The 14,641-nt window shown below is 42.1% G+C and overlaps 1 protein-coding gene across 4 annotated transcripts in view; it reads left to right on the top strand.

Annotated features, from left to right (window-relative positions):
* The window catches only part of LOC119180380 (transmembrane channel-like protein 7), a 51,976-nt gene that overhangs the window by 29,377 nt on the left and 7,958 nt on the right, over positions 1-14,641 (top strand). For all 4 annotated transcript variants that reach the window (XM_075868570.1, XM_037431569.2, XM_075868571.1 and 1 more), the window contains 9 exons: positions 217-368; positions 3,315-3,462; positions 5,792-5,953; positions 6,594-6,760; positions 8,003-8,126; positions 9,467-9,564; positions 10,441-10,548; positions 12,020-12,095; positions 13,516-13,646. In XM_075868570.1, coding sequence (XP_075724685.1) covers positions 217-368; positions 3,315-3,462; positions 5,792-5,953; positions 6,594-6,760; positions 8,003-8,126; positions 9,467-9,564; positions 10,441-10,548; positions 12,020-12,095; positions 13,516-13,646 — 1,166 coding nt within the window. The remainder of the gene's footprint in view (positions 1-216; positions 369-3,314; positions 3,463-5,791; positions 5,954-6,593; positions 6,761-8,002; positions 8,127-9,466; positions 9,565-10,440; positions 10,549-12,019; positions 12,096-13,515; positions 13,647-14,641) is intronic.

Below are 14,641 nucleotides of genomic sequence, written 5' to 3'. Positions count from 1 at the left end.
GAAAGCCAGGATGAAAGCCAGGAGATTTTTGATGAAGTTCATGTGGACTCGTTTATTTTTTTATGGCTTGCCTCCCCATTCTTGAATTTTCGTGCCATTCCCAGAGAGTACCTCCGCTCCAACCACTTTGCCGGTATTGTTGAGTTGTTTAAGGCGGGGCACTTGCTCAGAATTTGATGGTAGTTTGGCTTGACTCTTCAACTTTTTGCATTTCAGGGCTGGTTGGAACTGACAGCCCTGTTTGCTGGTCGCTACATCAACTCCGTTGACCACATCGCAGGCACCAAGCTTCGCTACAACTTTCCCCTGGCCTACGTGTTGACCAATGTTGCCTGCTTCGTGCTCTGCCTGCTTCTTATGGTTCGATAGTGAGTATTGCTTTACTCTTGTTCTGGCATTGCAGCAAATTACTGAACAGTTTAGCAATATTAACTATAGGAAACTCTGGCGCTGTGATCTATCGGCCACCATTGGTATGATGGGTAGTACCCACATATAACGGCGCCACTTAAAACGAACTTTCACTTAAAACACGATTGATACCCATGTGACTGTGGAAATATACATTATTTCAATGGCACAAAATCGCACTTAAAACAAACGTCTTTGAGCGCCGCTGATCAGGTGCATAGATTGGAATCGGTGCTCTGACAACTTCCTGGGAAACCACTTTCGACCACTGATTAGCCATCGGCGAGGTGCCCATAGAGCCTTATTGTTAAACGCCAACACTGCATCCGCAACCCCAGTTGTTGCTCATGACAAGCACGTGGCAAATAAGACTGTGCGTTTGCTCAGGAAAAGCTCACGAGAATACATGCTAGCCTGCGAGAGCCACAGTCCTTCTCCAAGTGGCAAATAAGAAGACTTTTCGGCTCTGCAAAGCTCTGTTTCTGCCATGGGTGCTGTCTTCAGTGGGCACTGGATGCTATCCTCTTTGCTCTTGACGTGTCTCTATGGAAAACAGATGCCAGAGCAAGTGTTGAAAAAAGAAAGAGCGTGAGCATGGAGTGAGAAAGAGAGAGAGAGATAACAAAAAAAAAGAACAAAAAAGTTGAGCAAGCATAGCCAAATGTAGTATAGTATAGCAATGAGAGGGAAAGGAAAGCGAGTCGGACGAGAAAGCAAATGAGGTGACAGGGTAAAGTACAACATACTCATGTACAGTATAGTACACTCACACTTCAATATAATGAACCGAGGTATAAGGAATTATTGATTATAACGAAGTAAATGTAGAACAGCTCTGTTATAGATACAGTGCTACAAATATATGTTTATAACAAATTTTTGCATATAACAAACTACTTTCGTGGCAGGTGTGACTGTTAATATGAGGTTTGCGTGCATAGCAAGGAGAGAGAATTAAGGGTAATAAAGAGACGAGAGGGCGAGGCTTATAAGTCCTGTGTAGTATACACAGGACTTATAAGGAGAGGGAAAGGTAAGTGAACAAGAGGGTAAAGTATGTAAATCTTGCATAGGATAGTATAACAAGGGGAGTGAAGGATAAGTGAGGGTAAGGATGATGTGAGAGGGCAACATTTAGCACAGTCTTCACAAAGTGTAGTATAGCAAGAGGAGGGAAAGGGAAGTAAAGGTGAGGAGTAGAGAATGGAGGAGGTGAGGGCAAAGTATAGCAGTACAAGGGTGCAACAGCTGTGCCAATTGCACCAATTTGACACAATTCCTAATTTTTGTGCCGTGCTGCCCCAAAACCACAAAATTTGCCGAAATTGCGCCACACTGCACCAACAAGCCCGATCAGCCTCAAAATGCTCTTAGTACCACTAATTTCACCAAGAAAAATGGAGGTTACATTGGCCACCTGTAGTTTGCATCATCAATGAATCTAGGGATTCGGGTGCGCAGACCCTAATTATAAACCGCGGTGCAAGATAAATACTCATTAGACCAGGACACTTGCAAAACCTGGTTGATGAAATCGACGAGTAAAGTAACAACGCCCTCAACCCATCGGTCTGCTGAATGCAGCGGATATCTATTGCATGATCTGTCATCTGTCGGTGGAAGGGCGCAACTTCAAGACAAATATGAGTTGCCGTAGCCAGCGACGCTTCGCGGGAAGTATGAATTTCTGAATGAGCACACGCGGCCATGGCACGTTATTAATTAAAGTCGGAAGTGTATGCCGCTTTTACTGCACGCGAACAAACTCAACGTGCGACGACTGCCGGCGTTGCCGGCAACCACGTTGCTGCCGGAGCAACAGCACATGCGATAAATATCTGGTGCTGTCGCTGGGGCAACGGGTGCGTGCCGTTGTTACTTTATCTAGTCAGACATGCTTTGCAAGCAAATCCAGAGGTTTTGCCCCGAACACTGTCATGAAAAAAAAAATAAAAAAGGGGGTGGGTGGAGGGGTGCCATGATTTCTTGGCCTTATTCTAATTTGTGCAGAACGCCACTTATACCACCTTTGCTGCAGTATACCTGTGGTCTGCGGAAAAGCGTTTCAAGATTTGGATGTTAGCACTAGTCACAGGACATAGCACAGCTAGTTGAAGGACTCAAGAATGTATACGCTGCATAATTATGGGTAGTACTAATATGATCGCTGATGAGCGAAAAAGTTACTGGCATTCACATGGAGCACTGTGTGACATTTCTGCAGCCCTAAATAATAAAATAAAACTGTGCATGATTTTTGCATTATCTTTATTCCTCAGTTTTACGAATCTTAAGGTCGCCAGTTTGGCAGATCCACATTTCAATCCTCAGAGGTCGTCAAAGGATTTCGTAGGCATGGAAAACGCTAGTGTGGGCTTTATCATTGTTTGCTCAGTGGGGTAGTTAGAAATGCAACTTTTATTGAAATAACAGTGCTCATATTCACTCTGCACGATCTAGGGGATGTTGAATGGTTTGTACACATTTTTTTATTCTAAATGTAAGCCCTTTTTTTATAATACTCCAAATTTGGTCTGTCGTGATAAAAAAAATAAGTGTTTTTTTTTTTTTTTGCCGCAACCTGCTCCAAATTGATATTTTAGTGCCCCAAAAGTAACTTTCTGCTGCTCAAAAATTGGTCCAAATTCTATTTTTGCTTCCTGATAGTATAGCAAAGTGAGGGAAAGGGAAGTGATGGTGAGGAGGAGAAAAAGAGGGTAGTGCCACCAGCTCCTCAGTCTTCCAACTGTTAGTGTGTAGCTGCCCCATTTTAAAATGTTTTTGCATGCTTCTTCGTGTGAGGTGCCCTGCTTCGTTATTTGCCCATTGGAAAGAATCAATTTAGCTCCTCTAGACATTACACATTGTGGCATGCATGCGAAGCAGCAACACGTTGTGTGCAGCACGACAGCTGGAGTTCGGGAGTCGCTGCTGGTGTCGGAAGGGAAGCTGCACCGGTACTGCAACATGGTGTTTGCCTCGTGGGACTTCTGCATCACCGACGAACGAACTGCACGACTGAAGCATGTCAGCATCGTTCAGGAGCTCAAGGTAGAGATTTTCTCTTTCTCTTGTGTGACTGCTTTCACAGAAGGCAGCTTTTTATTATACCTCCTATTATAACTTTTTATCATACTTGTATTATAGTAATGATGGAAGAACTATAATTGGCAAATGAGTTCTTTGGAAGTATGGTTAAACCTGCATATATATAATAAACCCCCATATAACGAACCTCTCTATATAACAAAGTTTTGTATTCCCCGCTGTTACTCCAAAAAAGCACATGTATTTGCGACCTCTATGTAACAAAGTAACTACGAGAGACATGCTTTATATAACAAATTTTTGCCACGACAAATCTAGGAATTTTGTTCAGATTTTTTCATCTTGGCACAAGCACGCATCTTCCGCAGTTGCCTTGCTGCCGCCGAAGTGCGAAGCAGCGGTGGTGTGCACGGTGCACTTATGGTCCCGGCGACTCCCACGCGAGGAAGCAGGCAGGTGGGCCTGTGCCTCACGAGCCGGCGTTGTTGCCTTTCTTGCCGCCGCGGGTGCATGCGCGAATGTGCCCTCCCCCTCCCTCCTCACTAAAAGGAAAAAAAAAAGTGATTTTGTATTTGCAGTACCACGCTTTTAGTTAGCATCACATATGTGGGGCCGTACTGCATATGGCTTTACTGCGCTTTACGGAATAAATTTTTGTGGTTTTCTGTGTCGTTCGCACTTCGTTTTCGACGCCATGCATGCGTGCATGGTTTCATTGCGGACGCATGGTGTGCATGGCCCCTGACGAAGCTAAGCTTTGCTTTTTTTTATGCGAACAGCCAGGTGGTCACTACTGAGGTAATGTCAGATCAAGCGCTGATGGAAACTCTCCGAGACTACGGTGACAACAGATCTTTGGAGTTCAACCTGTCACGCGCTTCCATCTTGCACTCACTGCGAGTTTGCGGGACCATAGCCTTTGAGATTAGCCGATTAGCTCTGGCAACAATATGATGGCATGTTGAATGCAATGCAATAAATGTGATAGCAACAAATTTCGATGTTATACAAAGTAAGGCTGGCAGCCAACTTTTTTGAATTTGGTGTTGTGTAACTCCTATAATATATTGGTGTAAGCAAATAGGGCTTCTCCTGGGAGAAGTGCTTTTTAAGAAGTCTCTTCAGGTTGAAAGCACGCTGATGCTTGCCGAGATAGCATGCGTGCCAGTGATCGCGGCCTTAAAATCAAAGTTCATCGTTGCTACTCGACGGACATCCGCCCCCCGCGTTTTCTTATTCTTATTCAAGACGGGTGGTTTCCTTTCTGTTTGAGTATTCAACGACAGTTCCAACACGTGGGGGGATGTTATCGTATGCGCCCTCCAGGCGATAAAGAAGGGCCAGCTCGTTTGATTTCTGCTTTAACAGCGCTCATGCGCTTACATGGTCCTAAAGTTACGGTGCATGGGATATGTTATCAATTTGTACTTGTTACCGAACATGACAGCGGCGGCAAACACCCGCCGCAAGTGTCCAAACAAGTGCTATCTCAATAGTAATGCATTTTTTGACGCCAAATGAGTGTTTTGGTTTAGCTTTGCCTTCAGTTGTCCTTTTGTTTAATTTGTGCGTTTTTTTTTTAATTTTCGTAATGCAATTGCATATAACGAGATCTTCTTATTTTTCCAGGAATTTGTCAATTTTGTTGTATCCAGGTCTAACTGTACAAAAAGGGAAGCGAAAGCTTGTGAAAGTAAATTTCAATTCACCTGCTTGTAGTGTGAAACTACGTTGAAAATCAATCAGTCAATAAATCTGTGTGGAATTCTGACAAAATAAGGCCTTCTTACTTTACAAAGAAATAAACTAATTAGGGACCGTGATGAATTTTTCATCAACAAAGAGGTTTTATGTGGGTTCGATGCAGTGCTTAATTTGTAGTGACACCGGTGTGTTCTGCAATGTTGTCATCTAAAAAAGACAAACAGGAAAGCACCAGCCATAACACTGAATCTTAGTGGGATAGACTTCGGGCGAGTTGGTGAATTATGATGAAAAAACTGCGTAGAAAACGTGGGACAAGACGAAGGAAACTACAAGACAAACTGACAGCTGTCAGCTGCTCTTTCCTGACAAGGGCATTCAAATGTATAGGGCCACAATCGTCTCGCTGATTATGTTATCGATTACTGATGGGTCAACATTTCTGATGAGTGATGGTTGGAGGAAGAAGAGAGGTTGAGGAAAGAAAGTTGTGGCTTTTCCCCTCCTCCTCCTTCAACCCTCACTCGTCGGTAAGGTTAGCCCATCAGTAATGGATGACAAAAGTAAAATGATTGGTGAATGAAGAATAAGTGAAATAATCAATTGAGCTAATAAATTTTTTCAACAGAGTGACCTGGCTGAGGAGCGGCGCAGAGCAGAGATTGCCAGCTGGACTCGGAGCAAGAAAGTTGGCCTCTTCATTGTGCGACTCTTGGTCAACCTATTAGTGGTTGCCGTCGTGGTGGGCTCTCTTTTTGCTGTCTACCATGCAACCAAATTCTCATTTCAGGTCAGTTGCTTGTCTTACTTGGTCAGATTGTCATGATTTCTGAACCCTCGTTTATTTGTCAGTATCTCTGTGTCTGTATCTTATGTGCGTACTGAAATTTCATCATGAACAACCATTGCATGTCCGAAAGTAGGAAATTTATGGGCTCATTTTTCTCCATGTTAGACTCAGATTACATTGTCTGTCCAGATGGCATGTGTTGCCGATTAGGTGAAGAAAGAGTTACTTTGAATAAGATGAAATTGGTGAAATGTGCTATCACTCACTGGCTAAGGACTAAGAAAGTACTGATTGCATATGTACACTCTTTTTTGTTATACTACTTGCACAAGCTATTCATTCTAAACTGACAATATATTTTTCTGACACAAATGAACAGATGACCATACATTGTCTCCATTAGTGCTTCCTTCAGTCCTCTAACATCTGTGTTTTGTACTCTTACCTTTGTGTAACTGGAATATTCTAAGGCACTTTTTTCTCTTGCATTAAAACTTCTGTAGGTGCTTCTTTATTTTTAAAGAAAAATTTGTGTTGCCTGTCCTGATTATCCGGTTAGCCTAAGCAACTGGGCAGTCATCTCGTCACCTCATTTTGTCGCTGCAAACCCAGCTGATGTGTTTTCTCTGCTTTTTCCCAGAGGCAATCTCAGGCCCAGACCACCCACAAGACCCTCGCACTGGTGATTCAGTTCGTGCCTTCGCTGGTCATCACGGGCCTCAACATCATAGTACCTGCACTCTTCTCCAAGCTCATTCGGCTGGAGAACTACTCGGTTGCATATCAGGTCAAGCTCACCTTGCTCAGGTAACCCTCGATATGCATCAGGGCATGTCATCATTTCATTTATAGGAGTGGACACAGATCTGTCCCACAAGTTTTCTTGATATCTAGTGTGTGCCTTGCAACTGTGTACGTTAGCTTTGTGCAAATAATATATCTTATACTGGCAACAGCACAACATAGGACAAAAGTTGGAAGGACACAGATGATATTTTAGGTTAAAGCGAATTTGAAGTGAATAGTGATTTAGTTGAATAACTTTGAAGCGAATGTGACTTCCTGTAGAATCGATTTGATCACTTGTAAAATGCGTTATGTTTTAAGATTTGCTATACTTAGAGCATTTAAGCTGGTACTTAGAGCATACAAGCTTTAAAACTTAAAAAATTATGAATCCAAGGGGGTAATATGTTCATTCAACTTTGAAGTAGGTCTGGTGAGGTACATTCATGATGTAGCACCCTTTCAGTGCAGTGAAACTACCTTTACAGGGAATGAAATGCTGATTAATAATTCTAAATATGTAAAGCTGATAATATCTGTAAAGCTGTCTTGCACAGCTTTAAAAACTTACTTCTACTAATCCTTGTTAATAGTTGTGCTGTATGGCATGGCAGTGTTTGCGGTCAGCAGTAGCTGGTAACTTGCTCCAGAACTCATGCACTGTTTGACCCTGTATTGCCAAACGGGTTGTAATACACGCTATGCTTTTTTGATGTGTCTATGTTATCAAGGTGCGGGAAATAATAGTCACTGGTGCATGTTGAACAAACCAATGAATGATTAATTACAGTAATAATGAAGTCACAGTTAAAACAAGATGTGTTTGTTTTTTATTTTTTATTTTTTTAAGATGCAAATGTGAGGCTCTATTTTAAGAAGGAAAGCGGAACAAGCTTTTAAATTTTTCCTCAGCAGCAAACATCTTGGGGAATTAGTACGGGGCTATGTTCATGCAACAAATGTGGAGATTTGTGCCAAGTAATAAAGAAACCATGTCAAACTGGCTTCAACTTTGAGTGAGCATCATGTAAATGGGCAGCACTGAGATGATAACACGAAGGATAACATCAAGAAGGATGATCATAATTATAAGGATGCCGATAAGGATAAAGGTAAGAGGAATAATGATGAGGATAACAATAAAAAGGATAACGATAAGCATTATAGGAGCATCCAGATGCGGCGACGACGTTAAATGGTCACGTTGTGGTCCGATTTGCCGAGTGAGGCCCAATGAGCTTGTCCTTGCCTTGTCTTTTCCAGGACAGTGTTCCTGCGCTTCACATCCATCTTCGTTCTGCTGGTGTCTCTGTCCAAGCAGATCAACTGCTCCCCTGTCAAGGAGGACAACTGCCTAGAAGGTGACGGGGATTGCAAGAAGCCAATAGTGAGTTGATCCAGTTGGAGGTTAAAGAGGGGAATCAGTGGGGAATTCAAATGGGGATTTATTTGAGGGTTCAGTTGATTTATTTCAGTATTCAGATGCATATTTAGTTGTGCATTCAGTTGATTCACTTGGGGATTCAGGTGGGGACTCAATTGAAGAATTGGTTGGGGATCCAGCTGGGAATTCATTTGGAAGTTCAGTTGATTCAATTTAGGATTTAGTTGAGGATTCAGTTGGGCATTCAGTTGAAGATTCACTTGTTGATTCAGCTGCAAACTCATTTGGGGATACAGTTGAAGATTCACTTGGGGAATCAGCTGGGGACTCAATTGGGGACTCAGTTGGAGCTTCACTTGGGGATCAGTAAGAACACTTTATTATTGCTATATTTTTCAAGTGCATCACCTAGAAGGTTCAAGACCTAACCCTATAAGGCTCCAAACAAGAAAGGAGTTCTAGGAAAGATGGGAGGCTTGAAATCGTGAGAGCCCTGCAAATGAAAAGAATATAACTGAAGCCAGTGTTTCGATAGGAGGCTTAGCAAAACAGGGGGCTTGGCAAATTCGTTCATGTGGTCTTGGCAAATCTGCTGCATTGATTGGAAGAGAGTGAGTGGTATGTTGGTACCGGCACATGCTGTAACTGCGCAACAAGTGGGAACACAAAAGAAGAGTAAAACACAAACAGGCGCAGGACTATCAACCAATGCTTTATTGGAGCAATGGGAACTGTGCATCCCACGCGCTGTGCATGTCCAGTGGGGGATGCAAATACTCTGATGGGCAAGAGAACAAGTGCAGAGAGGGAGAAAGAAAAGTGGAGAAAAAGATAAAAAGAGAAAAAGAGAAAATATTGGCCAAAAAATTTGTTGCTGCGGTGGGATTCCAACCCACGTACCCATAATCACAAGGCAAGCGTCCCGACCCATCGGCTATCCAGGCATGCTAGCAGAGCATAGCATGACATCGTGTAGTATAGTATAGCAAGGTGGTGGGAAATGGAAGAGAGGGAAAAGATAGATGTGAGGGTGAGGAGGTGGGACAGGAAGGTGGGAGAGAGTAAAGTATAACATAGCAGGAAAGCAAAGAGAGAGAAAGAGGTAGTGATCAATAAATATAGATCGGGAATGAAAAGAAAGTAAGATAGATGAGCTAGAAGGAGAAAGAAATACATGAAGATAGAATGAAAGAAATCGAAATAATCCACATAACATAGAAGCACTTATGAAAATCAAGCAACACTTAGCCAAGCCGGGTCTGGATAGCAGATCACCAGTTCTGCTGTGACCCAGCCTTGGGCGACTTGGTGCTAGCTGTATGCATTTCTTTTTTTTTTTTCAGTGCTGGGAAACAGCTGTTGGTCAGCAGATCTACAAGCTCACCATGCTGGACTTCATTGTAGGAGTGACTCTAGTCTTTGTTGTGGAGTGCCCGCGAAAGTGAGTTTGTCAACTGCTCTGTGTGTTGATTTGTGCGGATGACTTTTGGACAACCAGCGGAACTGATGTTATTTATTGCTATTGCAGCACAGCCACCACTGGAAGCTATCATAGCTTTTTTTTGGCATGCTACATGTGGTCTTACTATCACTTTCTTTGCCCAAATTTTCTCTATGTAGGTCTGACTTGACACCATTTGCAGACTTGCTATTTGTCTTTATGATGGAGTGTTTTTTTTTCAGTGTTGTTTTTAAGTACTGCTTCTCATCCGATACCCACTTTCCCTTAGGGAAGAGACAATATACATTATCTGTGAACAAATGCTTTGTAATGTTGTTGTAGTTTGGTAGTGATTTTTAACCTGTCACATTGTCTAATGGAACATTTTATACTTATGTCATGGGAAGTGGTCATCCCATAATTACTATGCTTTATAGTCTATTTACATGTATACTTGAATATCACGTAATTGAAAAATCATTTCTCCGAGAATGAAATTTCTGGGCGAGTTTTTAAGAATGCTTATTAGAGCTGGTAGCGCAAAAATATGAAGACACAAGCTATGAACTAGCTAGGCAAGATGCACCAACTTCAAATTAAGTTTTATTCTCAGAATCTGTGCCCATGTATCAACCAACAATGATCAAAACACCGTATCGTCACCCAAGAAAAAACTACTTATTTCGTGATGAACAGCATGATGCCCCCGCATTTTAATCGGCCCTTACAACAAAAGTTGTACATGCCAAAGGCTGTGTAGTCAAAGCATGCCAAAAACCATCCTTGAAAAATCGTTCTTGGTGGCATCTTACTTTGCAAGTAACATTTTCCTTCTGATGCGCTGCTCCGTTTCTTTTCTTTTTTCTACTTATGCAGGTTGATATTCACTCGTTGCCAGTGCAAACTGGCAAAGGTGATTGGCCCGCAGGAGTTCAACATTCCAAATAGGGTCTTGGATCTCGCCTATTCTCAGACACTTTGCTGGTAATGGCAGCTTTTGTGCTTGCTCCTTGAAGTTGTTTTCTGGGTTGATTTGCTGTAGTGCTGCAGCTGCTCTCATTATTTAGATTACCATATTTACTTGCATAATGAACGCACTTTTTTTCACGAAAAATCAGGCCAAAGTTGGGGGGTGCGTTTATTACGCGGGATGCTTTGCCAACTTCGCCGCAACCTTGCGCGACGACCGCGACAACACCGTTAACATTGTAGCAAGTAAACCCCAAAGCATCACAACAAACCTTCGATCACAAGATTAAAGACAACACACGGCCGTTGCCTCGCTTCTGCATCAGAACTGCATCAGAACAGAAAATAATAAAAAATGGAAGAGATCCAATGGGGGAGGATGCGCCAGGTGTTGGATAGCGGGACTGCAGCGGATGAATGTAGGGGGTGCGTTTATTACGCGGGCAAAAAAAAAAAAAAGAATCCAAATTTTGATGACTGAAGTTGGGGGTGCATTTATTATGCGAATGTGTGCATTATGCGAGTAAATACGGCACTCGAATGTAAGGCAACCCACCACGGTGGTATACATAGCTTTCAGTTGCGTAGCTCTTCGGAGTATAGTTTTATGTTCACTACTGGCAGCGGTAGCACAAGCAGCTGAAAGCTATTAACAAGACGCATTGGGCCTTCAGCTGCTCTTAGAGTGGAAAATACCCACAAGTAGAGGTGGCTCTTTTTGTATATTTGTGTTGTGAATTCAAAATGCAGTAATTTTTTTAACACAATGTATAGTTTTCAAAAATATCAGAAAATTTATGTACCTTTTCGGGAGCAAAATTTTTTTTTCTCAATTTAGAGATTTGCAAAGTAAATTAGCATATCACAATTTTGGAATTGAGACCTTTATGCACTGAAGGTACAATGGATGTTCTAAATGCACTTGAACAAACGTTATGGAATGTTGAACATTTATGTGTGAAATCCCAGCTTGACACTGACTCAGTTATGAATGTTCAACATATAACGTCTTTAAAAATGGGTTTAGAGCGTCAATTCCTGTTTTGGTGCGTACTGTTATAACATAAGGTTATTATGATATGTTGATTTATTTTGTACTTTTCTCGGTTCAGGAAGAGTCTTGCTTGCAAGTAGGCACGTGAAATGTTATATTTATTAAAGCATGTAGTGCACTAAAAAAATAAGTGAAGAAATAAGCATAAACTCGGCAAGTTGCATCAGAGTTGATTAAAAATCAAAACAAATATAAAGCAGCTGGCCTTCCCCTCAGCACAGGCATATATATACAGAAGGAAACGATGTAATGATGTAAAACTCGATTGAAAGGACAGCATAAAGTTCATACACCGTGCGTGTTTGTCAAAGTGAGCATTGCACCATGTTTAAATATCAACTGAACAGTAAACTGGAGCAAATCTTCTCTTTTTTTGTGTGCATATGTAGTCTGTGGCTCACAGTAAAAATATTTTTTGTTCTTTTATGTCAGGCTTGGGACTTTCTACTGTCCGTTCTTGCCTGCAATCACCTTCATCAAGTACTTCATCATCTTTTATGTACAAAAGGTTTGTAATGGCTTCAAGTTTATGGTTTATCAGGGGGAAAAGCTAATGGCTCGAATCTTTTTCCAGAAAAAACATTTTCCACCGCATTCATTTCATTACCATGCGGCAGCTGCGGAACCCAGATGTATTGATGAAAAGGCTTGCAGAATTCTTTTGCACATTGGTAGTACTAAATACTAAACGTACTCGCCACAGTGTTCTAATGGTTGTGGGGCTTGACTACTGAACTGAAGGTGGCAGTATTAAATTCCGGCCAAGGTCACCGCATTTTCGATGGAGGCGATGTGCTAGAGGCCCATATCCTTAAAATTAGGGGCACGTTTAAAAACATCAGATGGTCGAAATTTCCGGAGCTTTACATCACGACGTCTTATGTAATCATATTGTGGTTTTGAGATCTAAAACATCCACAGTTATACAGGGTGTTCTTTTTTTAAGCAATACAGATTTTTCCTTAAAAAAACTGTAATAGGCCTTTGTCGTTTTGGCAGCCAACTTCTAGGCCGTGGTGAAAAGATTTTGCTACTAATTAGATCACTCAGGAATGATTGACAAAAATAATTGAATAATGTTTTTTTATTATTAATTTTAAGGTGGTTGTTTATGTGGCAAAGTTGCTCTACATCACAAATTATGGCTAGCTTAGTTTTAAAAATTTTAAATATCATGCGTGGTTTCAGAGATCTATCGTCGAATTTCCAGATCGCGCTGCCGAACAAACCGAAACTAACGTACCGAGTGTGTTGAAACTAACACACTCGGAGCGTTAGATTCGGTTTATTGGTGTGGAAGTTCAATGATGGATCTGTCAACTCATGTATGATATTGTCGCGACGTCAAGACAGAGGTTGTACTTGAAGACGCTGAGAAAACAGCAGCGGGTCGGTCTTTTTAATAACCGAGCGCGTGAGAGAGTTCCTCGTCTTTCTCGTTGTTGCGTTCTGCATAAGAGCGTGCAGAAGCGCGTATGCGCTGTCGCCTTCGTCTTTTTCGCGGGACGCACGTGACAATATTTTCAATTTCTAAAAACTAGGGTTGCCATGATTCGTGATGTAGATCAACTTCACGATATAAACTACCCTAAAATTGATAAGAAAAAGGTAATCGATTATTTTGTCAATTAATCATTTATGAGCAATCTAATTAGTGGCAATATCTTTCCACCTCTGCCTAGAAATTGGATGCTAAGACGACAAGGTACTACCTATTATAGTGTATGAGAAAATCTGTATTGCTTAAGAAAAACTGTGTATATTATAATATGAAAAAGTGAACCTGTCTTAAGTTCATCCCAAAACTGAGCAAATCATAGACAGTCTCTTGAGGTTTTGGGTGGTGTCACTTTACTTATTTTTGCTTCTCTTATACCATATGGGATTGTCTGCAAGTCTGCAAGAAATATTTTTATCTTATCTTCCAGTTCACACTGATGAACAACAGTGCGCCATCTCAAACACCGTATAGGGCTTCTCGGTCCAATACATTCTTTGTTATCGTCCTGTTGTTGGCTCTGGTCTTTGCTGTGATCCCATTTGCCTATGCCTTAGTCGAGTAAGTATGCTTTACCTTTTGTTTGTTTATTAAGCCTTCTAAATTTTACTCTTTTTATAGACCAGAGCTTGGCTATCTCGCAGCCAGGCGCTTAGGCTCCTGGTGGCATACTTTCGCATGCAGACCCCATCTTGTTTTCAACTGCCAAGGTGTGTGTTTGTATCTGTGGCCCCAAGTTAACATGGCAAGCGGCATCTCTGGGACATTAAAATATGAGAAAGTGCCTGTTCACACCACTCCCGCTTGGAAGAAGTCATTTGGGGGTATTCTGGAAGAACAGTTTGAAGCGAAACTCTGTGTAGCCTTTACTCGAGTAAGCATTTCTTTGAAACGCAAAGACACAGGAGGGGAGTTCGGTTTCGTGTAAGTTTCATCGCAGATAAACAAGCCGAAAAAGTGTTTCCACTCAACGTGCGGTCGAGCACTGGGACCGGTGGAGAGGGTGAAGTGAGAGGGAAGTGTGCTGTGAGCGGGCGGAGGAGCAACACCATCTAAATGTGTTGGGAGACGCCAGCAGCTGCTGCAGGTGAGGGAGAGAGTGACGTCTACGGGCAGCTGCAACTTGACCTACTTGGCATCCGTCCAACAACTGCGGCGCGGGAGAATGCGTTGCGGCGCGTTGGCACGAAGACACGAACAGACAGTGTTCCGCAGGATAGTCAAAGAGCTGCTTCGCATCTAAAATATGGGTTGGCTATGCTACCTCGGAAGTTTTTGCAGCACCTCACGTCACGTAGATTTCGATAGCTGCTACAAGGGCTGCATAATTTTACATCGGTAAAACGAATTGTGTTGTGTTGTGTGTGTGGGGGGGGGGGGGTGCAGAAAATTTTTTGCTCATTAAAAAGTTCATAAACAGGGGTTGTGTCCTCTAGCAGGCACTTCAACAAGTGGGCTTTTTCAAAACTAGAACTTCTAAAACCTCAAGGCTAGAGTTCTATTCCTGTAGAAGACAAGTCCTCTAGTTGAAAGGTCAGCTCGATCACATAACTCAT

This window comes from Rhipicephalus microplus, chromosome 7 (assembly GCF_043290135.1).
Source record: "Rhipicephalus microplus isolate Deutch F79 chromosome 7, USDA_Rmic, whole genome shotgun sequence".
NCBI lineage: Eukaryota > Metazoa > Arthropoda > Arachnida > Ixodida > Ixodidae > Rhipicephalus > Rhipicephalus microplus.
The sequence above is the reverse complement of the archived record's forward strand: the minus strand, read 5'-3'. Positions and strand labels throughout refer to the sequence as shown.